Source organism: Oncorhynchus mykiss, chromosome 26, assembly GCF_013265735.2.
Source record: "Oncorhynchus mykiss isolate Arlee chromosome 26, USDA_OmykA_1.1, whole genome shotgun sequence".
Taxonomy (NCBI): domain Eukaryota; kingdom Metazoa; phylum Chordata; class Actinopteri; order Salmoniformes; family Salmonidae; genus Oncorhynchus; species Oncorhynchus mykiss.
In genome coordinates this window covers 1975662-2003634 of record NC_048590.1, presented here as the reverse complement: position 1 = coordinate 2003634, position 27973 = coordinate 1975662, and the positions used below count along the sequence as shown (strand labels likewise).

Genomic DNA, 27973 nt, shown 5'->3' with positions numbered 1-27973 from the left:
CTCAGGGAGGCAGTAGTAGTTGAGACCCACAGAGGAATGTGTTGTGCATCGTAGTAGATCTATCTCTAGTTGATGATTTCTGCTGCTATCAGGTGAGTCTTGTTGACGCCAGCTGTGTCAGAGGAGAGGAATTTATGTCTTAGGGTTTCAAGTTTAGTCAGTGGGTCTGGAAATGGTGTGTTATTATGAGAGGCGGTAGAACAGTAGAACAGAACAGAAGAGGACAGTAGAACAGTAGAACAGAACAGTAGAGGACAGTAGAACAGAACAGAAGAGGACAGTAGACCAGAACAGAAGAGGACAGTAGAACAGAACAGAAGAGGACAGTAGAACAGAAGAGGACAGTAGAACAGTAGAACCGAACAGGACAGTAGAACAGAACAGAAGTGGACAGTAGAACAGTAGAACAGAACAGAAGAGGACAGTAGACCAGAACAGAAGAGGACAGTAGAACAGAACAGAAGAGGACAGTAGAACAGAAGAGGACAGTAGAACAGAACAGAAGAGGACAGTAGACCAGAACAGAAGAGGACAGTAGAACAGAACAGAAGAGGACAGTAGAACAGAAGAGGACAGTAGAACAGTAGAACAGAACAGGACAGTAGAACAGAACAGAAGAGGACAGTAGACCAGAACAGAAGAGGACAGTAGAACAGAACAGAAGAGGACAGTAGAACAGAAGAGGACAGTAGAACAGTAGAACAGAACAGGACAGTAGAACAGAACAGAAGTGGACAGTAGAACAGTAGAACAGAACAGAAGAGGACAGTAGAACAGAACAGTAGAACACTAGATAGGGAATAGGGGACATGCCATATGGGACATAACCCCTGTGGTGGCCTGGTCTGTCTGTCTGTCTGTCTGTCTGTCTGTCTGTAACAGATCAAGCATTAACAGAACAAGGTCATATGAAGTTATAAACCAATAACAGTGGTTGAAAGTGTTCACTCTGTTTCACCCCAGTTGACCTTAACCCTCGTCGCTGTCTGTGTGTCTGTCTATCAGTCTATACGTCTGTCATAGAGGATGTAATAGATCAGGCATTAACAGAACCCGGTTATATAGAGTCAGAGAGCTGTCAGGCTGGCTGACCATCAGCAGAGCTGTTGCAGTGGTGTAAAGTACTTCAGTAAAAATACTATAAAGTTCTACTTCAGTCGTTTTTGGGGTATCTGTACTTTATAGTATATTTTTTCATACAATATTTTATGTTATATTTTTGACAACTTTTTCATCACTACATTCCTGACGAAAAGGATGTGCTTTTTAGTCCATACATTTTCTCTGACACGCAAAAGTACTCGTTACATTTTGAATGCTTAGCAGGACAGGAAAATGGTCCAATTCACACACTTATCAAGAGAACATCCCTGGTCATCCCTACTGCCTCTGATCTGGAGGACTCACTAAACAGAGAACATCCCTGGTCATCACTACTGTCTCTGATCTGGAGGACTCACTAAACAGAGAACATCCCTGGTCATCCCTACTGCCTCTGATCTGGAGGACTCACTAAACAGAGAACATCCCTGGTCATCCCTACTGCCTCTGACTCACTAAACAGAGAACATCCCTGGTCATCCCTACTGCCTCTGATCTGGTGGACTCACTAAACAGAGAACATCCCTGGTCATCCCTACTGCCTCTGACTCACTAAATAGAGAACATCCCTGGTCATCCCTACTGCCTCTGATCTGGAGGACTCACTAAACAGAGAACATCCCTGGTCATCCCTACTGCCTCTGATCTGGAGGACTCACTAAACAGAGAACATCCCTGGTCATCCCTACTGCCTCTGATCTGGAGGACTCACTAAACAGAGAACACCCCTGGTCATCCCTACTGCCTCTGATCTGGAGGACTCACTAAACAGAGAACATCCCTGGTCATCCCTACTGCCTCTGATCTGGAGGACTCACTAAACAGACAACATCCCTGGTCATCCCTACTGCCTCTGATCTGGAGGACTCACTAAACAGAGAACATCCCTGGTCATCCCTACTGCCTCTGATCTGGAGGACTCACTAAACAGAGAACATCCCTGGTCATCCCTACTGCCTCTGATCTGAAGGACTCACTAAACAGACAACATCCATGGTCATCCCTACTGCCTCTGACTCACTAAATAGAGAACATCCCTGGTCATCCCTACTGCCTCTGACTCACTAAACAGAGAACATCCCTGGTCATCCCTACTGTCTCTGATCTGGAGGACTCACTAAACAGAGAACATCCCTGGTCGTCCCTACTGCCTCTGATCTGGAGGACTCACTAAACAGAGAACATCCCTGGTCATCCCTACTGCCTCTGATCTGGAGGACTCACTAAACAGAGAACATCCCTGGTCATCCCTACTGCCTCTGATCTGGAGGACTCACTAAACAGAGAACATCCCTGGTCATCACTAAACACAAATTATTTGTTTTTAAATTATGTCTGAGTGTTGGAGTTTGCCCCGGGCTTCCTGGAAGAAAAGAAAAAACAAGACGTCTGGATGACTTAATAAAATAAATGTTTAATTATTCATACTTTTACTTCTGATACTTCAGTATATCCAAAACCAAAGACCTTACTGGGTCACTTTCACTTTTACTTGAGTCATTTTCTATTCAGGTATCTTTACTCTTACTGACCACTTTACTTTTTCCACCACTGTCTGTGTGTGTGTGTGTGTTTGTTTGTTTGTTTGTTTGTGTGTGTGTGTGTGTGTGTGTGTGTGTGTGTGTGTGTGTGTGTGTGTGTGTGTGTGTGTGTGTGTGTGTGTGTGTGTGTGTGTGTGTGTGTGTGTGTGTGTGTGTGTGTGTGTGTGTGTGTGTGTGTGTGTGTGTGTGCGTGTGTGCGTGCGTGTGTGTGTGTGTGTGTGTGTGTAAGCATTTCCAATATGTGCATCTTTGTTTCAGCTTCCAGAGAGATATCTGAAGACATCCCTGGGTTCCTGCATCAAACTACAAGCATTTCTACACAGGAGGTGAGTATCATTTCTATACAGGAGGTGGGTATCATTTCTACAAAGGAGGTGGGTATCATTTCTACAAAGGAGGTGGGTATCATTTCTACAAAGGAGGTGGGTATCATTTCTACAAAGGAGGTGGGTATCATTTCTATACAGGAGGTGAGTATCATTTCTATACAGGAGGTGGGTATCATTTCTACACAGGAGGTGGGTATAATTTCTACAAAGGAGGTGGGTATCATTTCTATACAGGAGGTGAGTATCATTTCTATACAGGAGGTGGGTATCATTTCTACAAAGGAGGTGGGTATCATTTCTATACAGGAGGTGAGTATCATTTCTATACAGGAGGTGAGTATCATTTCTATACAGGAGGTGGGTATCATTTCTACAAAGGAGGTGGGTATCATTTCTACAAAGGAGGTGGGTATCATTTCTACAAAGGAGGTGGGTATCATTTCTACAAAGGAGGTGGGTATCATTTCTACAAAGGAGGTGGGTATCATTTCTACACAGGAGGTGGGTATCATTTCTACACAGGAGGTGGGTATCATTTCTACACAGGAGGTGGGTATTATTTCTACACAGGAGGTGGGTTGAGATGCTATGGGCAAGGTCATAGATAGCACCCAATATTAGCCTATATAACATATCTGTTATATAAAGAGATCACCCAGTATTAGCCTGGTCACAGATCTGTTATATAAAGAGATTGCCCAATATTAGCCTGGTCACAGATCTGTTATATAAAGAGATTGCCCAATATTAGCCTGGTAACACATCTGTTATATAAAGAGATTGCCCAATATTAGCCTGGTAACACATCTGTTATATAAAGAGATCACCCAATATTAGCCTGGTAACACATCTGTTATATAAAGAGATCACCCAATATTAGCCTGGTAACACATCTGTTATATAAAGAGATCACCCAATATTAGCCTGGTAACACATCTGTTATATAAAGAGATCACCCAATATTAGCCTATATAACATATCTGTTATATAAAGAGACAGGATAAGACTGTTCGCGAACCAGGGGACAGGATAAGGTTTGAGGGGGTCCCCCCCCCACAGAAACCGGGACCGAGGTCTGAGGGGTCTCCCCCCCACAGAAACCGGGACCGAGGTCTGAGGGGTCCCCCCCACAGAAACATATGTGCATAGTGAAGGTTGAAGGGAAAGAGGTTGCAGCCCTGCTTGATTCCGGCAGTATGTCAACCATGGTCGTTGCAAACCTAGTGCCGACTCATAAACTAGATACATGTCAGGATATCCGCCCTACAGCCTTAGTGAGCAGACAAACAGAGGACAAGCTGCTGGATTATGAGATCGGCGTGGTCCAGAAGATGGCGTATGTTGTAATACTGGGTAGATACTTTCCTAGGTTAGGCCAAAATAATGGCATATTTGAGAAGCCCAACACCCCTGACCAAGCAGGAAGTAGCATGTAGCCCTCAAGCAAAGCCAAGAAAAGAGAAAGTCTCCCAGGGACCAAGCTCACAGGTGCTAGTAGGGGAGGATGAGGAAGAAGGAGCAGACCACGTCAATAAGGGGCAGCCTGGTACTAGTGGGGCTGGGGGTCCATCAAGATCCAGAGGGCGACAATCTAGAACCAACAGACCTGGCAGGGTCCCAGACTAATTTTGGGATGGGCCAGACCCAGGATCCAACCATGCAGCAAGTCGGAGCAGATGTGCAAGTCATAGATGGTACCCCCATAAATGACAGGACAATGCCCAATAGTTTCTCCCACTTCATCATGAGAAAGGGTTTGGGGTACTGAGTCTCAAAAATAAGGGTTGATGTGGTGGAACAGTTGTTGGTCCCCACCCGGTACCGGAGAACAGTACTGGACCTAGCTCATGGGCATTTTCTGGGAGGAGGCACACCTTGGTATTGATAAAACCCGAGACCGGATTGTAAGGAGGTTTTACTGGCCAGGAATTCAGACTGAGGTGGCTCGACATTGTGGAGAGTGCCCTGGGTGCCAGTTAACAGCTCCCCGACCAGCTGTTAGAAGCCTGTTAGTGCCACTCCCCATAATCAAAATGCCATTTGAGAGGATAGCGAAGGATAGTGGGTCCGCCACCCAAATCCGCAAGACGGCACCAATACATTCTGGTCATCCTAAATTATGCCACTCGCTAACAATAAGCCATTCTCCTTCGGACGATGGCTTCCAAAAATATCTGCAAGGAATTAGTGCTCCTGTTCACCAGGGTAGGGATTCCAAAGGAGATCCTTACTGACCAGGGGACCCCCTTTATGTCCAGCTTTATGGCGGACCTTTGTAAGATGTGGCAGGTGAAACAGTTGAGGACATCGGTTTACCATCCACAGACAGACGAGCTGGTTGAGAGATTCAACCGCACCCTGAAGTCAATGCTCAGGAAGGTAATTGATAAGGGTGGGGAAAATCTGGGATTGCTTATCTGATGTTTGCCATGAGAGAGGTTCCCCAAGCCTAGCTGGGGGTTTCACCCTTTGAGCTGGTATATGGGAGGCAACCCTGGGGAATCTTAGAAATCGCCCAAGAAACCTGGGACAGTAAGTAAGATAAAGAGAGACAGATAGTAGGGTGGCATCAGACAGACAGACATACAGACAGATAGTAGGGTGGCATCAGTCAGTCAGGTAGACAGACAGATGGACAGACAGACAGACAGACAGACAGACAGACAGACAGACAGACAGACAGACAGACAGACAGACAGACAGACAGACAGACAGACAGACAGACAGACAGACAGACAGACAGTAGGGTGACATCAGACAGGCAGGTAGAGAGACAGACAGACAGATAGTAGGGTGACATCCTGATCCTCTCAACTAGCTCCATTAGATATTCACCTGGAATGTATTTCAATTAACTGGTTTGTCTTGTTAAAAGTTAATTTTTGGAATTTATTTAATTCTTAATGCATTTGAGCCAATCAGTTGTGACAAGGTAGGGGTGGTATACAGAAGTTAGCCCTATTTGCTAAAAGACCAAGTCCATATTAGGGCAAGAACAGCTCAAATAAGCAAAGAGAAACAACAGTCCATCATTACTTTAAGACACGAAGGTCAGTCAATACGGAACATTTCAATAACTTTTTATGTTTCTTCAAGTGCAGTCGCAAAAACCATAAAGCGCGATAATGAAACTGGCTCTCATGAGGACCGCCACAGGAAAGGAAGACCCAGAGTTACCTCTGCTGCAGAGGATAAGTTCATTAGAGTTCGCTGTACCTCAGATTGCAGCCCAAATAAATGCTTCACAGAGTTCAAGTAACAGACACATCTTAACATCAACTGTTCAGAGACTGCATGAATCAGGCCTTCATGGTCGAATTGCTACAAAGAAACCACTACTAAAGGACACCAATAAAAAGAAGAGACTTGCCTGGGTCAAGAAACACGAGCAATGGACATTAGATCGGTGAAAATCTGTCCTTTGGTCCGATGAGTCCAAATTTGAAATGTTTGGTTCCCACCGCCGTGTCTTTCTGAGACGCAGAGTAGGTGAACGGATGATCTCTGCATGTGTGGTTCCCACCGTGAAGCATGGAGGAGGTGGTGTGATGGTGTGGGGGTGCTTTGCTGGAGACACTGTCTGTGATTTATTTAGAATTCAAGGCACACTGAACCAGCATGGCCACCACAGCATTCTACAGCGATACACCATCCCATCTGGTTTGCGCTTAGTTGGACTATCATTTGTTGTTCAACAGGACAATGACCCAACACACCTCCAGGCTGTGTAAGGGCTATTTGACCAAGAAGGAGAGTGATGGAGTGCTGTATCAGATGACCTGGCCTCCACAATCACCTGACCTCAACCCAATTAAGATTGTTTGGGATGAGTTGAACCGCAGAGTGAAGGAAAAGCAGCCAACAAGTGCTCAGTATGTTGGATCTCCTTCAAGACTGTTGGAAAAACATTCCAGGTGAAGCTGGTTGAGAGAATGCCAAGAGTGTGCAAAGCTGTCATCAAGGCAAAGGGTGGCTATTTGAAGTATCTCACATATAAAATATATTTGATTTGTTTAACACTTTTTTGGTTACTACATACAGTGGGGCAAAACAGTATTTAGTCAGCCACCAATTGTGCAAGTTCTCCCACTTAAAAAGATGAGAGAGACCTGTAATTTGCAAACTTCAACTATGACAGACAAAATTAGAAGAAAAAAAATCAGAAAATCACATTGTTGATTTTTTTATGAATTTATTTGCAAATTATGGTGGAAAATAAGTATTTGGTCACCTACAAACAAGCAATATTTCTGTCTCTCACAGACCTGTAACTTCTTTAAGAGGCTGAATACTTTTTTGCCCCACTGTAATTCCATATGTGATATTTCAGAGTTTTGATGTCTTCACTATTATTCTACTAAATAGTAAAAATAAAGAAAAACCCTTGAATGAGTTGGTGTGTCCAAACTTTTGACTGGTACTGTACATCCGACAAGAGAGAACACAACACGACATAGAGAGAGACCTAAGACAACAACATAGCACGGCAGAAACACATGAAAACACAGCATGGCAGCAACACAACATGGTAGCAGCACAAAACATGGTACAAACATTACTGGGCACAGACTACAGCACGAAGGGCAAGAAGGTAGAGGCAACAATACATCATGCGAAGCAGCCATTAACTGTCAGTATGTCTCCATGATTGAGTCATTGAATGAAGAGGAGTTGAAGAGAACTGACTCTGTCATCTTTACATTGTCCTCTTACGTGTTTGTTTGTGCGTGTTTGTGTGCGTCTTTGTGTGTGAGCAGGGTGACATGGACGAGGGCAGTGTGAGGAAGAGGAAGGACATGTTTAATGGAGGCCCCGCCCCCGACCCAACCTCCAATATGTCTGCCTCCCACTCCAAGCCTGCTGAGGAAGACGTGAAGGCTACCGTGCTACAGAAGGAGGTGAGGAATGTAGAGGACAGTATGTGTGTTAGTCTGTCTCTCTCTCTGTGTGTGTGTGTGTGTGTGTGTGTGTGTGTGTGTGTGTGTGTGTGTGTGTGTGTGTGTGTAATGCCGGATAAAATACCATTTTAAAACCGCCCCACTGCTCATGCCGTGTCTCCAGACATCCCCCAAACAAACAAAAAGTGACTCTGGGAGGGAGTAACAACTGGTAAACAGTCTCCTTTTAGACATGTCAGTCAGGTGGCTGCCGGCAGAGACTTCTAGTGCAGCAACGTTGAAGGGCTCTGGCTGGTATTACTGAGCCAGCTAGAAGGATGAAGGATGAAGCGTTAAACGGAGTCTACCTCAGCAGGAGCAAAAACACATACGTTACTCAAAAGTTCTCATAATAACTTTAGTGGTTGAAAAAGTTCCCAATTGTCACACTGGGACAGAGCGACAGGAAACACAGGGATAAATACACTGGTACAGAGAGACAGGAAACACAGGGATAAATACACTGGTACAGAGAGACAGGAAACACAGGGATAAATACACTGGTACAGAGAGACAGGAAACACAGGGATAAATACACTGGTACAGAGAGACAGGAAACACAGGGATAAATACACTGGTGCAGAGAGACAGGAAACACAGGGATACATACACTGGCACAGAGAGACAGGAAACACAGGGATACATACACTAGTACAGAGAGACAGGAAACACAGGGATACATACACTGGGACAGAGAGACAGGAAACACAGGGATAAATACACTGGTACAGAGAGACAGGAAACACAGGGATAAATACACTGGTACAGAGAGACAGGAAACACAGGGATAAATACACTGGTACAGAGAGACAGGAAACACAGGGATAAATACACTGGGACAGAGAGACAGGAAACACAGGGATAAATACACTGGTACAGAGAGACAGGAAACACAGGGATAAATACACTGGGACAGAGAGACAGGAAACACAGGGATAAATACACTGGGACAGAGAGACAGGAAACACAGGGATAAATACACTGGTACAGAGAGACAGGAAACACAGGGATAAATACACTGGTACAGAGAGACAGGAAACACAGGGATAAATACACTGGTACAGAGAGACAGGAAACACAGGGATAAATACACTGGGACAGAGAGACAGGAAACACAGGGATAAATACACTGGGACAGAGAGACAGGAAACACAGAGATAAATACACTGGGACAAAGAGACAGGAAACACAGGGATAAATACAGTGGGACAGAGAGACAGGAAACACAGGGATAAATACACTGGTACAGAGAGACAGGAAACACAGGGATAAATACACTGGTACAGAGAGACAGGAAACACAGGGATAAATACACTGGTACAGAGAGACAGGAAACACAGGGATAAATACACTGGTACAGAGAGACAGGAAACACAGGGATACATACACTGGCACAGAGAGACAGGAAACACAGGGATAAATACACTAGTACAGAGAGACAGGAAACACAGGGATAAATACACTGGGACAGAGAGACAGGAAACACAGAGATAAATACACTGGGACAGAGAGACAGGAAACACAGGGATAAATACAGTGGGACAGAGAGACAGGAAACACAGGGATAAATACACTGGTACATAGAGACAGGAAACACAGGGATAAATACACTGGTACAGAGAGACAGGAAACACAGGGATAAATACACTGGTACAGAGAGACAGGAAACACAGGGATACATACACTGGGGAAAATAATACCTGGAGAGGGTGGAGACAATCACAAGGACAGGTGAAACAGATCAGGGTGTGACTGATTAAAAGTATAAATCATTTCATATTTCTTGTTAACCAGAATGCATCATTTTCTTTTTAATATACGGAGAGCCAGGGGCACACTCCAAACACTCCGACATCATTTACAAACTAAATATTTGTGTTTCGTGAGTCCGCCAGATCAGAGGCAGAAGGGATGACCCAGGGATGTTCTCTAGATAAGTGTGTAAGTTAGACCATTTTACTGTCCTGCTATACTGTACATTCAAAACATAACGAGTACTTTTGGGTGTCAGGGAAACTGTATGGAGTATAAAGTTACATTACAAATACCCCCAAAACTACTTAAGTAGAACTTTGAAGTATTACTGAAGTTCTTTACACCACTGACTTTACAGAAAGTAGGCTACTGAGACAGACAGTTGTCACGTTCGTTGAATGGAGGAGACCAAGGCGCAGCGTGATATGAATACATGTTGCTATTTATTAATGAAGACGGACACTAAACAAACTATACAAAACTAACGGGACGCTATAATATAAATGTGCAGACACGGGCAACTAGACATAGACAATCACCCACGATTTACCCAAGGAATATGGCTGCCTAAATATGGTTCCCAATCAGAGACAACGATAAACAGCTGCCTCTAATTGAGAACCAATCTAGGCAACCATAGACATACAAAACACCTAGACTAGATGAAACCCATAAACATACAAAAACCCTAGACAGGGGGAAACACAACAAACCCTTGTCACACCATGACCTAACCAAAATAATAAAGAAAACAAAGATAACTAAGGTCAGGGCGTGACAACAGTGATGTGGTGAGGCTGAGGTAGACTGTAATGCATGTAGGAGGAAGTAGAGGAGACAAAGAGAGCGGAAGCAGAGAGTTAGTTAGTATAGTGGTTCCCAAATGTGGGGTTATGCCCCAGATGGGGTCCTCTGGGAGAATCTGTACTAATCTCATCAAACAAGATAAGACAAAAAATAAGGGACAAAAAAACTCAATCTCAACAGGACCCATCTTCCCTACAGACCTACATTACAATACAACCACTGTATGTTACAATATGAACATCTCAACAGGACCTATCCTCCCTATAGACCTACATTACAATACAACCACTGTATGTTACAATATGAACATCTCAACAGGACCTATCCTCCCTATAGACCTACATTACAATACAACCACTGTATGTTACAATATGAACATCTCCACAGGACCTATCCTCCCTATAGACCTACATTACAATACAACCACTGTATGTTACAATATGAACATCTCAACAGGACCTATCCTCCCTATAGACCTACATTACAATACAATCAATGTATCTGGGACCTTTACCACATCAGATAATACTAAACCAGACTAGATCAATCTGGGACCTTTACCACATCAGATAATAATAAACCAGACTAGATCAATCTGGGACCTTTACCACATCAGATAATAAACCAGACTAGATCAATCTGGGACCTTTACCAAAAACATGTATCCAAATCGTCTGTTTGATCTTTGGACGTGAAGGAGAACCATTGTGTTGCTCTTCAAATATAAAAATACTACAAATGATGTTTCAAACAGACAAGTGTGATGTAGCTTGTAGCATTATTCATGTAATTACTGACCAAGTATGACTTTGCATTCTGGTTCCACTCATGTGAAAACTGACCAAGTATGACATTGCATTCTGGTTCCATTCGTGTTCTCGCTTGCTACAAGTACATAAGCTACTTGAGTGACCGACATCAATCCTCCTAGCTTGTGTACAAGGCCTTTGTATGGTAGCTGTAAATGTATAGTCCTGTTTTAGTGCACAGGGTTACTGAGTGACTCTGACAACAGTATCTTGACTGACTGAGGAATGTTAGGAAGCTGTTTACGGGTCAGTACCTCTCAATAGAACTACTGCTTCATTCTGTAGTTTACACCGTGAGGCTCTCAGGAACCCAGGGTCGGTACCTCTCAATAGAACTACTGCTTCATTCTGTAGTTTACACCGTTAGGCTCTCAGGAACCCAGGGTCAGTACCTCTCAATACAACTACTTCTTCATTCTGTAGTTTACACCGTGAGGCTCTCAGGAACCCAGGGTCGGTACCTCTCAATACAACTACCGCTTCATTCTGTAGTTTACACCGTTAGGCTCTCAGGAACCCAGGGTCAGTACCTCTCAATACAACTACTGCTTCATTCTGTAGTTTACACCGTGAGGCTCTCAGGAACCCAGGGTCAGTACCTCTCAATACAACTACTGCTTCATTCTGTAGTTTACACCGGGAGGCTCTCAGGAACCCAGGGTCAGTACCTCTAAATACAACTACTGCTTCATTCTGTAGTTTACACCGGGAGGCTCTCAGGAACCCAGGGTCAGTACCTCTCAATACAACTACTGCTTCATTCTGTAGTTTACACCGTGAGGCTCTCAGGAACCCAGGGTCAGTACCTCTCAATACAACTACTGCTTCATTCTGTAGTTTACACCGTTAGGCTCTCAGGAACCCAGGGTCAGTACCTCTCAATAGAACTACTGCTTCATTCTGTAGTTTACACCGGGAGGCTCTCAGGAACCCAGGGTCAGTACCTCTCAATACAACTACTGCTTCATTCTGTAGTTTACACCGTTAGGCTCTCAGGAACCCAGGGTCAGTACCTCTAAATACAACTACTGCTTCATTCTGTAGTTTACACCGTTAGGCTCTCAGGAACCCAGGGTCAGTACCTCTCAGTAGAACTACTGCTTCATTATGTAGTTTATAGAGGAATGTTGCAGTGATACGTAGATTAATTGTCACATTTTCCACTCTTCTTCTTTTTTTTTTTACAGAAATTAGACATTTAACCCTGAATTAACCCTGTCAGTCCTGAGACCCCAGCAAAATTCATTTATCTGACTTTCATTTATCTACATGTTCAGCCCTGATATTTAGCCTCACAATGAAGTGTTCTACCATTTTCTGTTTTTATTCCATAAAAATAATATATATTGTGAAACTCCTTACCTATTCACGAACAAGATCCTAAGCGGGACAGCACAAAATGAGACTCAGAGATGTGACTTCATCAATGAAACTGTAATGGGTGTTTTTCTTTCAACTCTCCCCGGTGCAGTACAAACAAAGGCCATGGTAATGACTATCCAAACAAACTAGCAGTTAGTACTAAACACAAAATCAACAACTTGAGCCGAATGTTTAACAGGGAATCATGGTGCTGTGGAATTTGCCTCATGCTTGTAATCACTCTGCCCCCCTCTGCCCCTTCAGTCTGGTCATTAACTTCCTGAGGGCCGGGGGCAGTATTCGAAAATTCGGATGACTGACGTGCCCAAAGTAAACTGCCTGTTACTCAGGCCCAGAAGCTAGGATATGCATATAATTGGTAGTATTTGGATAGAAAACACTCTGAAGTTTCTTAAACTGTTAAAGTAATGTCTGTGAGTATGACAGAACTGATATGGCAGGCGAAAACCGAGAATCCAGAATCCATCTGGAGTTTTTTTTTTTTTAGGTGTCTGCCCATTCTAATCCTTGTTAATGGGAAAATCAAAGGAATACATCACAGATTGCAGTTCGTAGGGCTTCCAGTAGATGTCAACAGTCTTTGGAAAGAGGTTCAAGCTTGTTTCAGGCTTGTTTTTGGAAAAATGAGCTAGAATTTGTTATTTTTCTAGGTGGCTCCCATTTTGACTAGTAATGAACATACATCCCCCCAAACCAGTAACCACTATTAAATTTGATAATTTATTTACATATTAGGGTACCTGAGGATTGATTAGAAACGTTGTTTGACTTGTTTGGACAAAGTTTACAACTTTTGGGATTACTTTGTATGCATTTTGAATGCGGGAAACAGGTGGATTACTGATTGAAGCGCGCCAACTAAACTGACTTTTTTGGGATATAAAGAAGGACTTTATCAAACAAAACAACCATTTGATGTGTAGCTGGGACCCTTGGGATTGCAACCAGAGGTAGATCTTCAAAGGTAAATTATTTATTTTATCGCTTGTTTGGAAAATGTTTGTAATGCTTTTGTAGCGCTGTCCTCAGATAACCGCATGGTATGCATTCACCGTAAAGCCTTTTTGTAATCTGACAAAGCAGCTGATCAACAAGAAGTTAAGATTTTAAATTATGTAGGATACTTGTATTGTCATGAATGTTTAATACTACGATTTTGTATTTTGAATTTGGCGCGCTCCGATTTCACCGGATGTTGTCGAATTTGATGCTGGTTACGGGATTTCTGCACTAAGAGGTTTTAAGAGAGGACCAGCAACAATTAGGCAATTGACCTCAGGTGAGCTCATCAGTAGTGGCTGTACTGCGGCCCACCTCAAGGAGAGGAGTTGATAATTTGATCCAGCTGATACCTCACAATATATTGAACAATAACACAAAATACAATAATGGAAATAAACAGACAAGCGTACATAAACTTAACGTAGGCAGGGATATTAAATTAAATGTTGCTGGATCAAATCCTGAAGCTGACAAGGTAAAAATATGTTGTTCTGCCCCCTGAGCAAGGCAGTTAACCCACTGTTCCCCTGAACAAGGCAGTTAACCCACTGTTCCCCTGAACAAGGCAGTTAACCCACTGTTCCCCTGAACAAGGCTGTTAACACACTGTTCCCCTGAACAAGGCAGTTAACCCACTGTTCCCCTGAACAAGGCTGTTAACCCACTGTTCCCCTGAACAAGGCAGTTAACCCACTGTTCCCCTGAACAGGGCAGTTAACCCACTGTTCCCCTGAACAAGGCAGTTAACTCACTGTTCCCCTGAACAAGGCAGTTAACCCACTGTTCCCCTGAACAAGACAGTTAACCCACTGTTCCCCTGAACAAGGCAGCTAATCCACTGTTCCCCTGTACAAGGCAGTTAACCCACTGTTCCCCTGAACAAGGCAGCTAATCCACTGTTCCCCGGGGCGCCGAAGACGTGGATGTTGATTAAGTCAGCCCCTCCCTCCCGCACCTCTCTGATACAGAGGGGTTGGGTTGAATGTGGAAGACACATTTCAGTTGAAGGCATTCAGTTGTAAAACTGAGTAGGTACCCCCCTTTCCCCAACTGAGTAGGTATCCCCCTTTCCCCAACTGACTAGGTATCCCCCTTTCCCCAACTGACTAGGTATCCCTCTTTCCCCAACTGACTAGGTACCCCCCTTTCCCCAACTGACTAGGTATCCCCCTTTCCCCAACTGACTAGGTATCCCCCTTTCCCCAACTGACTAGGTACCCCCCTTTCCCCAACTGACTAGGTATCCCCCTTTCCCCAACTGAGTAGGTATCCCCCTTTCCCCAACTGAGTAGGTATCCCCCCCTTTCCCCAACTGACTAGGTATCCCCCTTTCCCCAACTGAGTAGGTATCCCCCTTTCCCCAACTGAGTAGGTACCCCCCCCTTTCCCCAACTGACTAGGTATCCCCCTTTCCCCAACTGACTAGGTATCCCCCTTTCCCCAACTGAGTAGGTACCCCCCTTTCCCCAACTGACTAGGTATCCCCCTTTCCCCAACTGACTAGGTATCCCCCTTTCCCCAACTGACTAGGTACCCCCATTTCCCTTACATGTAAAAACAAAATGTACACATTAAGACACATGGTTGAGTGGTAAAACATTCACATACAAAGCTTCCCAACAGGAGACGGGGGTTTAATCGCTGGTTCTACCGCCTGTATCACCCTCTCAGGAAGTTGTCATAACCACTTCCTGTCTCTCTCTGCAGGTGGGCCTTTTGAGTGGGATCTGTCTGATCGTAGGAACGATGATCGGCTCCGGCATCTTCGTCTCCCCTAAGGCAGTGCTGCTGGAAACGGGAGCCGTAGGACCATGTCTGTGTGTCTGGGCTGCCTGCGGGGTGCTAGCTACACTGGGTGAGGAGGCAGACAGTCAGTCAGACAGACAGACAGACAGACAGACAGACAGACAGACAGACAGACAGACAGACAGACAGACAGACAGACAGACAGACCCACCCACCCACCCACCCACCCACCCTATCCTGGGTAATCTCTAACCAGACACTAAATGATACCATGAACTGAGATAGTTTACCTGATTAACCCTATCCTAGGTAATATCTAACCAGACACTAAATGACACCATAAACTGAGATAGATTTCCTTGACTAACCCTGTCCTAGGTAATCTCTAACCAGACACTAAATTACACCATGAACTGAGATAGATTACCTGACTAACCCTATCCTGGGTATTCTCTAACCAGTCAGTAGTGGTGGGAAAGAATGATAGGAATCTCCTAAATCAGGAATGACCAAAGTGAGGAGGGCTCCGTGTGAGAAGGGCCCCGTGTGAGAAGGGCCCCGTGTGAGAAGGGCCCCGTGTGAGAAGGACTGGAGCTGCATCCCAGATGGCACCCTAACCCTATGGGTCATGGTCCTACTACCCCGTAAGGCCCTGGTCTAAAGTAGTGCACTATATAGGGTGCCATAGGGCCCTAGTCTAAAGTAGTGCACTATATAGGGTGCCATAGGGCTCTGGTCTAAAGTAGTGCACTATATAGGGTGCCATAGGGCTCTGGTCTAAAGTAGTGCACTATATAGGGTGCCATAGGGCTCTGGTCTAAAGTAGTGCACTATATAGGGAATAGGGTTCCATTTGGGAGGTATTCTGACTGTGAGAAGGATTGTGTCAGTGTGTTCAAGCCCCTCAAACCAGTAAACAGAAACATGGACATGGACCCTGCTGAGTTATTAAGAGGCTAGGAGGGAATTCCTCTCCCAACACGAACCCTGCTGATTTATAAGAGGCTAGGAGGGAATTCCTCTCACAACATGAACCCTGCTGACTTATGATGAGTCTAGGATAGAATTCATCTCCTGATTGATTAGTTAGTAACTCTTAATTGACTAGTTAAGAACTCCCCTGGTTGTCTAGGTCTTAATTGATTAGTTAAGAACTCATCTGGTTGCCTAGGTCTTAATTGATTCGTTAGGAACTCACCTGGTTGTCTAGGTCTTAATTGACTTAGTTAGGAACTTACCTGGTTGTCTAGGTCTTAATTGATTAGTTAGGAACTCACCGGTTTTCTATGTCTTAATTGATTAGTGAAGAACTCACCTGGTTGGCTAGGTCTTAATTGATTAGTTAGGAACTCACCTGGTTTTCTATGTTTTAATTGATTAGTGAAGAACTCACCTGGTTATCTAGGTCTTGATTGATTAGTTAGGAACTCACCTGGTTGTCTAGGTCTTAATTGATTCGTTAGGAACTCACCTGGTTGTCTAGGTCTTAATTGACGTAGTTAGGAACTCACCTGGTTGTCTAGGTCTTAATTGACTTAGTTAGGAACTCACCTGGTTGTCTAGGTCTTAATTGATTAGTTAGGAACTCAACTGGTTGTCTAGGTCTTAATTGATTAGTTAGGAACTTACCTGGTTGTCTAGGTCTTAGTCGATTAGTGAAGAACTCACCTGGTTGTCTAGGTCTTAATTGATTAGTGAAGGACTCACGTGGTTGTCTAGGTCTTAATTGGACACATTGATAGGAAATCCCCTGAAGCAGCAGCAGGTCTCGTGTCAACTAACTGTCTGTCTCTGAGCCTGCCTGTCTGCCTGCAGGGGCGCTGTGTTACGCGGAGCTGGGCACCATGATCACTAAGTCTGGAGGGGAATATGTGTACTTGATGGAGGCCTATGGGTCAGTGACGGCCTACCTCTACTCATGGAGCACCATCATGGTCCTACAGCCCTCCGCCTTCGCCATCATCGCCCTGAGCTTCGCAGAGTACACCTCCACACCGTTCTACCCAGGATGCACTCCTCCCATTGTGGTCACAAAGTGCCTGGCTGTAGTGTGCATATGTGAGTGTGAATCTTTCTTGAATTATGAAAAATCCTAATAGAAAACAATTGACATGCACTTCCTGAATGGACTGAATTAAAACCATGGCTCTATCTAAATTTGTGTTCCTTGCATTGTATTGGAGAAGATCCAAGGTCCCTCCCCTCTGACCTTCTTCTCCAATGCCTTTTGAGAAGAGAGGATGCCTGGGGTCACGTAAAGATGAATAAAAAATTTGCCATGACTTGACCCCCACCGTGCTCTTCCTGCCTTTGGCTCTTCTCCTCCTCCTCTTCCCCTTTTCTCCTCCTCTTCCTTGTCTCCTCCTCCTCCATCTCTTCCTCCCGCCTCCTCCGCCTCCTGCTCCCGCCTCCTGCTCCTCTAGTATCTTAGAAACCATCAAATGTTGTTGTTCACTTGAGCAAGGCTCTTAACCCCTGAACTGATCCCCAGGCTCTTAACCCCTGAACTGATCCCCAGGCTCTTAACCCCTAAACTGATCCCCAGGCTCTTAACCCCTGAACTGATCCCCAGGCTCTTAACCCCTGAACTGATCCCCAGGCTCTTAACCCCTAAACTGATCCCCAGGCTCTTAACCCCTAAACTGATCCCCAGGCTCTTAACCCCTGAACTGATCCCCAGGCTCTTAACCCCTAAACTGATCCCCAGGCTCTTAACCCCTAAACTGATCCCCAGGCTCTTAACCCCTAAACTGATCCCCAGGCTCTTAACCCCTAAACTGATCCCCAGGCTCTTAACCCCTAAACTGCTCACCAGTCTCTTAACCCCTAAACTGCTCCCTGGGCACTACAGTAGCAAGACACTAGTAGATGCCCACAGTTCCAGCCTCATACACGTGTGTGTGTGTGTGTGTGTGTGTGTGTGTGTGTGTGTGTGTGTGTGTGTGTGTGTGTGTGTGTGTGTGTGTGTGTGTGTGTGTGTGTGTGTGTGTGTGTGTGTGTGTGTGTGTGTGTGTGTGTGTGTGTGTGTGTGTGTGTGTGTGTGTGTGTGTGTGTGTGTGTGTGTGTGTGTCGGAGTGGTTGACTACAACAGAAGACCAACTTCTGTCTCGTATGGATTAATAAAATATTCCTCCTCTTCTTCCTTCCTCTTCCTCCCCCTCCAGTTCTGATCGTGTCGGTGAACTGTCTCAGTGTGAAGTTAGCCAGCTATGTCCAGAACTTCTTCACTGCAGCCAAGCTTCTCATCATCCTGGTCATCATAGTGGCGGGCATCGTCCTCTTGGTACAAGGTTGGTACTTTACACATTCTGTCTGCTTCCCTTATGGCACCCTATTCCCTAATTTAGGTGTGGCATAACAAAGGGGTTGAATACTTATTGATTCAAGACATTTTAGTTTTTCTAATTAATTTGTAAACATTTCTAAAAACGCAATACCACTTTGACAATAATGGAGTATTGTTTGTAGGCCAGTAAGACCAAATCTAAATTTAATACATTTGAAATTCAGGCCGTAATACAACCAAATATTGAAAAAAATCAAGGGGCATGAATACTTTCTGAAGCCAATATTCAAACCAAAAACTTTGAAGGCCGACGAAGTGGTTCCATGTGAACAGCAGTTAAGGGCAAACGTCGTTCGGAAGGGAGGGGCGACGGCCTCAAAACACCAGTCTCAACGTCAACAGTGAAGAGGAGACTCCGGGATGCTGGCCTTCGAGCCAGAGTTCCTCTGTTCAGTGTCTGTGTTCTTTTGTCCATCTTAATCTTCTTTGTTTTTATTGGCCAGTTTGAGATATGGCTTTTTCTTTGCAACTTTGCCTAGAACGCCAGCACTGCGAAGTCGCCTCTTCACTGTTGACGATGAGACTGGTGTTTTGCAGGTACTATTTAATAAAGCTGCCAGTTGAGGACTTGTGAGGCGTCTGTTTCTCAAACTAGACACTCTGATGTACTTGTCCTCTTGCTCAGTTGTGCACCGGGGCCTCCCACTCCTCTTTCTATTCTGGTTAGAGCCAGTTTTCTAATGATGAATTAGCTTTTTAAAATGCTAAACTTGGATTAGCTAACACAACGTGTCATTGGAACACAGGAGTGATGGTTGCTGATAATGAGCCTCTGTACGTCTATGTAGATATTCCATTAAACATCACCCGTTTCCAGCTACAATAGTCATTTACAACATTAACAATGTCTACACTGTATTTCTGATCAATTTTATGTTATTTTAATTTACAATAAATGTGATTTCTTTAAAAAACAAGGACATTTCTAAGTGTCCCCAAACTTTTGAACAGTAGTGTATACACTGTTTGTGTCCAGGAAACACTGAGAATCTGTCCAACCCATTTGAAGGAGCCTCAACCTCCTTTGGATCCATTGGACTGGCATTTTACAACGGGCTCTGGGCCTACGATGGGTGGTAAGACTACATCTGCTTCCCAAATGGCACCCTACTTCCCATGTAGGTCAATACTTTTGACCAGGGCCCGTAGTGCTCTAGTCAGGGCCCGTAGCGCTCTAGTCAGGGCCCGTAGCGCTCTAGTCAGGGCCCGAAGTGCTCTAGTCAGGGCCCGTAGCGCTCTAGTCAGGGCCCGTAGCGCTCTAGTCAGGGCCCGTAGCGCTCTAGTCAGGGGGTCTGTAGCGCTCTAGTCAAGGGGGACTGTAGTGCTCTAGTCAGGGGGGCCCATAGCGCTCTAGTCAGGGGGGACCAGTAGCGCTCTGGTCAGGGGGGCCCGTAGCGCTCTAGTCAAGGGGGACCCATAGCGCTCTAGTCAGGGGGGCCCGTAGCGCTCTAGTCAGGGGGCCCGTAGCGCTCTAGTCATTGGGGCCCGTAGCGCTCTAGTCAGGGGGGGCCCGTAGCGCTCTAGTCAGGGGGGGCCCATAGCGCTCTAGTCAGGGGGGCCCGTAGCGCTCTAGTCAGGGGGGCCCGTAGCGCTCTAGTCAGGGGGCCCGTAGCGCTCTAGTCAGGGGGCACGTAGGGCTCTAGTCAGGGAGGGCCCGTAGCGCTCTAGTCAGGGGGGCCCATAGCGCTCTAGTCAGGGGGGCCCATAGTGCTGTAGTCAGGGCCCATAGTGCTCTAGTCAGGGGGGCCCATCGTGCTCTAATCAGGGGGGCCCGTGGCGCTCTAGTCAGGGCCCGTAGTGCTCTAGTCAGTGGGCCAGTGGTGCTCTAGTCAGTGGGGGCCTGTGGTGCTCTAGTCATGGGGGCCCGTGGTGCTCTAATCAGTGGGGGCCTGTGGTGCTCTAGTCATGGGGGCCCGTGGTGCTCGAATGAGGGCCCGTGACGCTCTAGTCAGGGTCTTTGGCGCTCTAGGCAGGGCCCATAGTGCTCCAGTCAAACTATTGCACTAAGCTGGGGGTTGGGTATCATTGGGGATTTCTGTTTTGAATGTCAACCCAACCTGTTTATACGTGGTTCTATAAACACGTGTTTTCTCTCAGGAATCAGCTGAACTTTATAACAGAGGAGCTGAAAAACCCAAACAGGTGAGTGTCCACACAGCTGACATTTAGGGTTAGTCCAAAATGGCGCCCTGTTCCCTGATGGTCCCTGGTCATCAGTAGTGCACTATGTAAGGAACAGGGTGCCATTTGGAACGCACTAACAGTTACATGACCTTCAGCACGGTCAAGCAAGTTAATGTTTCCAACAGTTTACTAAACTAGTGATTTAGAACAGCAGTTACCACAAGTCAGAACAAAGACAACAGGAGCACTGCCTGCGCTCTTCCTGCACCAATTAAACATCCTCAAATCTCCTATAATAACCTTAGTCTAACAAACTTAACCATAAACAAATTAGTCCATTCAACATAGCTAAATATCATGTGGCTGTCCATAGTACTTGATCAGAATCACTGTTATAATCTTTGGCCTGTACAGAGAATTAAGTAAAAACCACAAGTCCAAATCTCTGTGTCCATCTATCCATGGTTTAGGAAAGGGCTGATTTAGCTAGCTAGCTACTGCAGGACATCAAGCAGACCAGAAACAAACAAGTTTTTCTGACTATGATGACGTTTTGCCTAGGATGTGATTTGATTGGTGTGAAGCCAAATCCAAAGTGGCCTCCCTTGTGGGGTGGTTTTGCTGCACCAGGACTATCCACAGCTGAGCTCATCTCAATGCTGATTGGTTAATTATTTTTATTTAAAAAAATATCAAAGGAAGTCAAATGCTCGCTGGCATCAATCAATCAAATGCTTCTGCGGTAACATGTCATACTCATTTTGGCCAGACAGCATCAGATACATCTGCTACACATACTGAGACAGGGGGGCGCTGTTTCCCTCGCTCTTATGATTTCTCTGATGAGATTGATTCAGCCACTTGAGGTTCTGAGCATGTTTGATTCAGCCACTTAAGAATTGATTCAGCCACTTCAATTGATTCAGCCACTTCAATTGATTCAGCCACCTCAATTGATTCAGCCACTTAAGAATTTAAGGAAAATTATGAAAACACAGAGACAAAAGATAAAGTGTTTAATAATTGTATTTGTTTTATTGGTCTGATATTCGGGGAAGCCTGAGTTCCCTTGGCATTCACACGCCACCTCCTTTCCTGTTAGGGAGACAACAAGAGTTTAATCAACTCTCTGTCTCTGTCTCTATCTGTGTGCTACATAATCCATTAACACTGGTCTCTGTGTAACATGTGTTGGTTGTAGTCTCTCTATCTCACACCAACTCTCTGTCTCTCTAAATCTCTCTATCTCTCTCTCTATATATCTCTCTCTATATATATATCTCTCTCTATATATCTCTCTCTATATATATCTCTCTCTCTATATATATCTCTCTCTCTCTATATGTCTCTCTCTCTGTATATATCTCTCTCTCTCTATCTATCTCTAACAGAAACCTTCCCCTGGCCATTATCATTGGTATTCCCTTGGTGACTTTGTGCTATGTGCTGGTCAACATTGCCTACTTCAGCGCCATGACCCCTACGGAACTACTGCAGTCTTCCGCTGTTGCTGTGGTAAGAGGGTCGTCATGGAGATAGAGAGGGACGGAGACAGAGGAAGCCATTGGTGTGGCTCATCATATCTCCCTTAGCAAGAACAAGACGCATTCTTTCAACAACAAACAATTACATTTTATTTATTGTCCCCCCCCCCCCCCCCCCCCCCCCCCCGTGTCCTCGGAGGGACTTGTTTGTGCCCCTTAGACTTTTGGTGACAGAGTGCTGTACCCCCTGTCGTGGGTAGTCCCTGTGTTTGTCGTCTTCTCCACCTTCGGAGCGGCCAATGGGACCTGCTTCACAGCCGGCAGGTAAAGGGACAACTTCAGGAAGACATTGTTTTTGCTAATCAAATTTAATCAAAACAAATGTATTTTATAAAGCCCTTTTTATATCAGCAGTTGTCACAAAGTGTTAAAACATACTGCCAATATTATGTTGAACTAACATGTTTGTGCTCTGTCCCACCTCAGGTTGACCTATGTGGCAGGAAGAGAGGGTCACATGGTAAAGATCTTGTCCTATATCAGTCTGAAGCGCCTCACTCCTTCCCCCGCACTCATCTTCAATGTAAGTCTGAGATATTACATGATGTCTCTATGTTGATCTCCTCACCTCAACTCTACCCAGCTCATTGTGCTCTAACTCAACTCAGTCTACTCTAATAGCCCAATAGGACCATGACTGAATGTTAAGTCCTGTGTGTTTTAATGAGGAGACGGAACACCAAGGATATTATAGTTTTATGTCTTTAGATTCGTGTTTATTTCTATTAGTTGAAAGATTTTTATGTGAAATTCAGTTTAGTTTGTTTTCAGATCCACCCCAGCTAGCACATTTTATTCCTTGGAAGTTGTCGGACCATACGTTTTGGTTTCCCCATTTGTTCTGGGAAACGAAGCTGTACGTTTCCTGACCAGTAAAACTGAATGTTTTTCAGAGACAGAATCGTAAAATCACGAAATTGGGGGGGGAAAATGGGTAAATTACAAAAAAACACCTAAAAAACATTAACAAACTTGCAAAGAGGAGGACTATCCGTACCAATTTTTTTTATTGTATTTCCAGGCACTAGCATTTCATCCCATATAAAGTTGGTTTAGACATTATTCTTCCGCCCTTGGATGATAGAGAGAAATATGGTGACTCCTATTGTCCTGGAAGAGGTAGTCCCTTAAACATTGTAATACGGTATCAGCTAACGCCATGGAAGAGGTGGTCTCCACTGATATATCCCTTAAACAGTATATCCCTTGGCATGCCCATACTCCTATATTTCACAATAATGCCTTGGGGTCTGGAGGGCGGTCTTTTGCATCCCCTCAATGGTCCAAATGTAGAATCTGGACCCTGAGAGATATCCATCTGGACCCTGAGAGATATCAATCTGGACCCTGAGAGATATCAATCTGGACCCGTAGAGATATCAATCTGGACCCTGAGAGATATCAATCTGGATCCTTAGAGATATCAATCTGGACCCTGAGAGATATCAATCTGGACCCAACTACCGAACCATCTTATGATGGGATTTATAAATACATTTCCTGGGCTCCTGAAAGGACTGATCTTTATATATAAACATCTCTTGGAAAGCTCATATTCTGAGCATTAAAAAAGTATGGGTCTACAGATCTAAATGATTCTGAACAACCTTTTAACTGGAACAGAATATTAAAAAAATATGACCTTGACATCCCGTAATCCAAACTATCAATTTATACATTTTAAGTTTGTTCACAGGAAACATTTAAAGTTTGTTCACAGACTATTTTTAACACCAAGGAAACGTTTTAAGATGAAATTGGCCCCAACTGTTCACTGAAACCTGTAGGAAACATACTGAAAGAATGTTGTTTTTTAATGTTCTCTGAACTATTTGAGAACATTTCCAATGTCAAACCAGTTGGAGAACGTTCCTAGAACGTTACCAATGTCAAACCAGTTGGAGAACGTTCCTAGAACATTACCAATGTCAAACCAGTTGGAGAACGTTCCTAGAACATTACCAATGTCAAACCAGTTGGAGAACGTTCCTAGAACATTACCGGAATGAAATGTAACTGTTTGTACTTTTAGGAAACGTTCTGTTGAAGTAATAAAGCACCACTTTGTCAAGTTCCTTAAATGTGACCGACCACCTCGATTCGGTCTGAAGTAGCAAAATTTGAAATTGTGTTTTGTTTAAAAACTTTGGATAGAAGTAGAGACTCAGAGCTACAAAATGGTGTATCAGACACTGCAGTTGAGGAATAATGGGAAAGTAATTCTGCTTTGAAAGTTAATTAACTTGTAACGTCACTTTTGAGAAAATGACCCTTGAATGTTTTGGTACACCTACTGGAGAGCTCTCCTTTGTCTACACCCATTCAACATCGTTCAAACCCTCTCAAGCCATAGCCCCACCCATCTCTTTAACGATTCACGTGATTCGCTAAACAGAGTGAGTAAGGTAGTAAACAAGGAAACCGATCTTACACGTAATGTTAGGTAGCGAGCCAGCAAACTAACGTTCGCTAGCTAACAGCATGCTTTAACTTACAATGAAAAAATGACTTTCTGACTCAATTTGAAACTTATGATATCTGACAATGTAAAATTCAGTTTACCCTGTTGTTGTTGTGGTTGTAGGGTATTCTGGCCGTATTCTACATTATCCCAGCAGACATCAACACCCTGATCAACTACTTCAGTTTACTCTGTTGTTGTTGTGATTGTAGGGTATTCTGGCCGTATTCTACATTATCCCAGCAGACATCAACATCCTGATCAACTACTTCAGTTTACCCTGTTGTGATTGTAGGGTATTCTGTCCGTATTCTACATTATCCCAGCAGACATCAACATCCTGATCAACTACTTCAGTTTACCCTGTTGTGGTTGTAGGGTATTCTGGCCGTATTCTACATTATCCCAGCAGACATCAACACCCTGATCAACTACTTCAGTTTCGCCCAGTGGGGTTTGTACGGCCTCACAGCTCTCGCTCTCATCGTCATGCGATTCACCAGGAAGGAACTCAAGAGGCCCGTCAAGGTAAGACTAGATTCACATTGCCATACATCCAAGTCCTGTATATTAATTTTTGTATTTTTCCTTTATTTAAGGCAAGTCAGTTAAAGAACAAATTATTATTTTCAATGACGGCCTAGTGGGTTAACAGCCTTGTTCAGGGGGAACAGTGGGTTAACTGCCTTGTTCAGGGGAACAGTGGGTTAACAGCCTTGTTCAGGGGGAACAGTGGGTTAACAGCCTTGTTCAGGGGGAACAGTGGGTTAACTGCCTTGTTCAGGGGGAACAGTGGGTTAACAGCCTTGTTCAGGGGGAACAGTGGGTTAACAGCCTTGTTCAGGGGGAACAGTGGGTTAACTGCCTTGTTCAGGGGGAACAGTGGGTTAACTGCCTTGTTCAGGGGGAACAGTGGGTTAACTGCCTTGTTCAGGGGGAACAGTGGGTTAACTGCCTTGTTCAGGGGGAACAGTGGGTTAACTGCCTGTTCAGGGGGAACAGTGGGTTAACAGCCTTGTTCAGGGGGAACAGTGGGTTAACAGCCTTGTTCAGGGGGAACAGTGGGTTAACAGCCTTGTTCAGGGGGAACAGTGGGTTAACAGCCTTGTTCAGGGGGAACAGTGGGTTAACTGCCTTGTTCAGGGGGAACAGTGGGTTAACTGCCTGTTCAGGGGGAACAGTGGGTTAACTGCCTGTTCAGGGGGAACAGTGGGTTAACTGCCTGTTCAGGGGGAACAGTGGGTTAACTGCCTGTTCAGGGGGAACAGTGGGTTAACTGCCTGTTCAGGGGGAACAGTGGGTTAACTGCCTGTTCAGGGGGAACAGTGGGTTAACTGCCTTGTTCAGGGGAACAGTGGGTTAACTGCCTTGTTCAGGGGGAACAGTGGGTTAACTGCCTTGTTCAGGGGGAACAGTGGGTTAACAGCCTTGTTCAGGGGGAACAGTGGGTTAACAGCCTTGTTCAGGGGGAACAGTGGGTTAACAGCCTTGTTCAGGGGGAACAGTGGGTTAACTGCCTTGTTCAGGGGCAGAATGACAGATTTTTTTACCTTGTCAGCTCAGGGATTCGATCTAGAAACCTTTCAGTTACTGGCCCAACACTCTAGGCTACCTGCCGCCCCTCATCTCTTGGTTATTGGAATAACATAGTTACAACTATCATGTTGAGTTCGTGGACGGTCAGTCCTTACATCCATAGCTCTGTCTCTACATTTTAGAGTGGTTCCATTTCTCCAGTCACATCCCTCACCTGGTTACCACAACAAATGGGGTGGTAACCACTTTGATGTTTTCCTGAATCCCAGATTCACTTAAACCTGTTTTTAGAGCAATACTGTCCCAGATCCCTCCTGTGAGACTGACAGGTGGTTATGTCCTGGTTGTCCCCCAACAGTGTCCCATGCCCATAGCAGTGCTGGTGGTGATAGTGTCCTGCTACCTGGTCCTAGCACCGATCATAGACAAGCCAGAGCTGGAGTATCTGTACTGTACCATCTTCATCCTCAGCGGTCTGCTGCTCTACTTCCCCTTCGTTCACCGCAGGTTCAGCTGGACACGCAGGGTCATGAGTGAGTAACTACCCACTGCTCAGAGTTGTTGACACTCGAGTGTTGAGAGAGAGCCTTTATCCCAAAATGGCAGCCTATTCCCTTTGTAGTGCACTAGAAGACAACACCGGCTTGTGTCCCAAATAGCCCCCTATTCCCTGTGTCGAGCAACTACCCTATGGGCCCTGGTGAAAGGTAGTGCACTACAATATAGGGTATAGGGTGCCATTTGGGAAGCAGACACTATTATCTTCTGCAACTTGGGTCTTTATGTATCAAAATGTTGTATTCCTCAGTGAGCGGTAGTGGAGTTCTTCCCCTTTAGATAATTACAGTCATTGTGGAGTTCAACTCAGAAGGTCACAGAGCCTATAGATCATGCTGTGATTGGGCTGATGTCACCTTTATTAAAGTTATTTATTTATTATTCACCTTTTAATTAGCCTGATTGGTCCAATCTGACCTTTAACCTCTCATCTCCCCTGCAGGGCCAATCACCATGTACCTCCAGCTGCTGATGGAGGTCGTTCCTCCTGAGAACAACGAATAGAGGAAGATAATAAACAGCCTAAACTGACTCATGTGGACAAATGTATTTTAGTGCGTCCCAAATGGTACCCTTTTCCCTATGTGGTGCACTACCCCATAGACTCTAGTCAAAAGTAGTGCACTACATAGGGAATAGGGTGCCAATTGGGACGAAACCTTAGACAACACAGACTGTTTCATAATGAAGGTACTGTCCTGTCTCATAATGAAGGTACTGTTCTGTCTCATAATGAAGGTACTGTTCTGTCTCATAATGAAGGTACTGTCTCATAAGGAAGGTACTGTCCTGTCTCATAAGGAATGTACTGTCCTGTCTCATAATGAAGGTACTGTCTCATAATGAAGGTACTGTCCTGTCTCATAATGAAGGTACTGTCTCATAAGGAAGGTACTGTCCTGTCTCATAAGGAATGTACTGTCCTGTCTCATAATGAAGGTACTGTACTGTCTCATAATGAAGGTACTGTCCTGTCTCATAATGAAGGTACTGT

The 27973-nt window shown here is 44.8% G+C and overlaps 1 protein-coding gene across 3 annotated transcripts; it reads left to right on the top strand.

Moving 5' to 3' along the window:
- Positions 1–27683, top strand: LOC110510393 (b(0,+)-type amino acid transporter 1-like). 3 transcript variants are annotated; one of them, XM_036964324.1, is made up of 14 exons: positions 1–92; positions 2901–2968; positions 7729–7869; positions 15372–15519; positions 17226–17468; positions 18575–18700; positions 19733–19832; positions 20854–20898; positions 22272–22395; positions 22585–22688; positions 22851–22947; positions 25264–25413; positions 26780–26954; positions 27422–27683. In XM_036964324.1, the coding sequence occupies exons 3-14, from the start codon at positions 7735–7737 to the stop codon at positions 27481–27483; spliced, it is 1509 nt and encodes a 502-aa protein (XP_036820219.1). In that variant the 5' UTR covers positions 1–92; positions 2901–2968; positions 7729–7734; the 3' UTR covers positions 27484–27683. The 3 variants fall into 3 exon arrangements, with proteins under 3 accessions (XP_036820219.1, XP_036820221.1, XP_036820220.1); XM_036964325.1 differs by lacking the exon at positions 2901–2968 and having other exon boundaries at positions 15–92; XM_036964326.1 differs by lacking the exons at positions 25264–25413; positions 26780–26954; positions 27422–27683 and adding an exon at positions 25009–25183.
- The last annotated feature ends 290 nt before the right edge of the window (positions 27684–27973 follow it).

Coding starts and splice junctions, on each gene's coding strand:
- LOC110510393 (XM_036964324.1), top strand. CDS start 7,735: ATGGACGAGGGCAGTGTGAGGAAGAGGAAGGACATGTTTAATGGAGGC. Junction 22,689..22,850: donor ACCTGCTTCACAGCCGGCAG/GTAAAGGGACAA, acceptor GTCCCACCTCAG/GTTGACCTATGTGGCAGGAA. Junction 25,414..26,779: donor AACTCAAGAGGCCCGTCAAG/GTAAGACTAGAT, acceptor GTCCCCCAACAG/TGTCCCATGCCCATAGCAGT.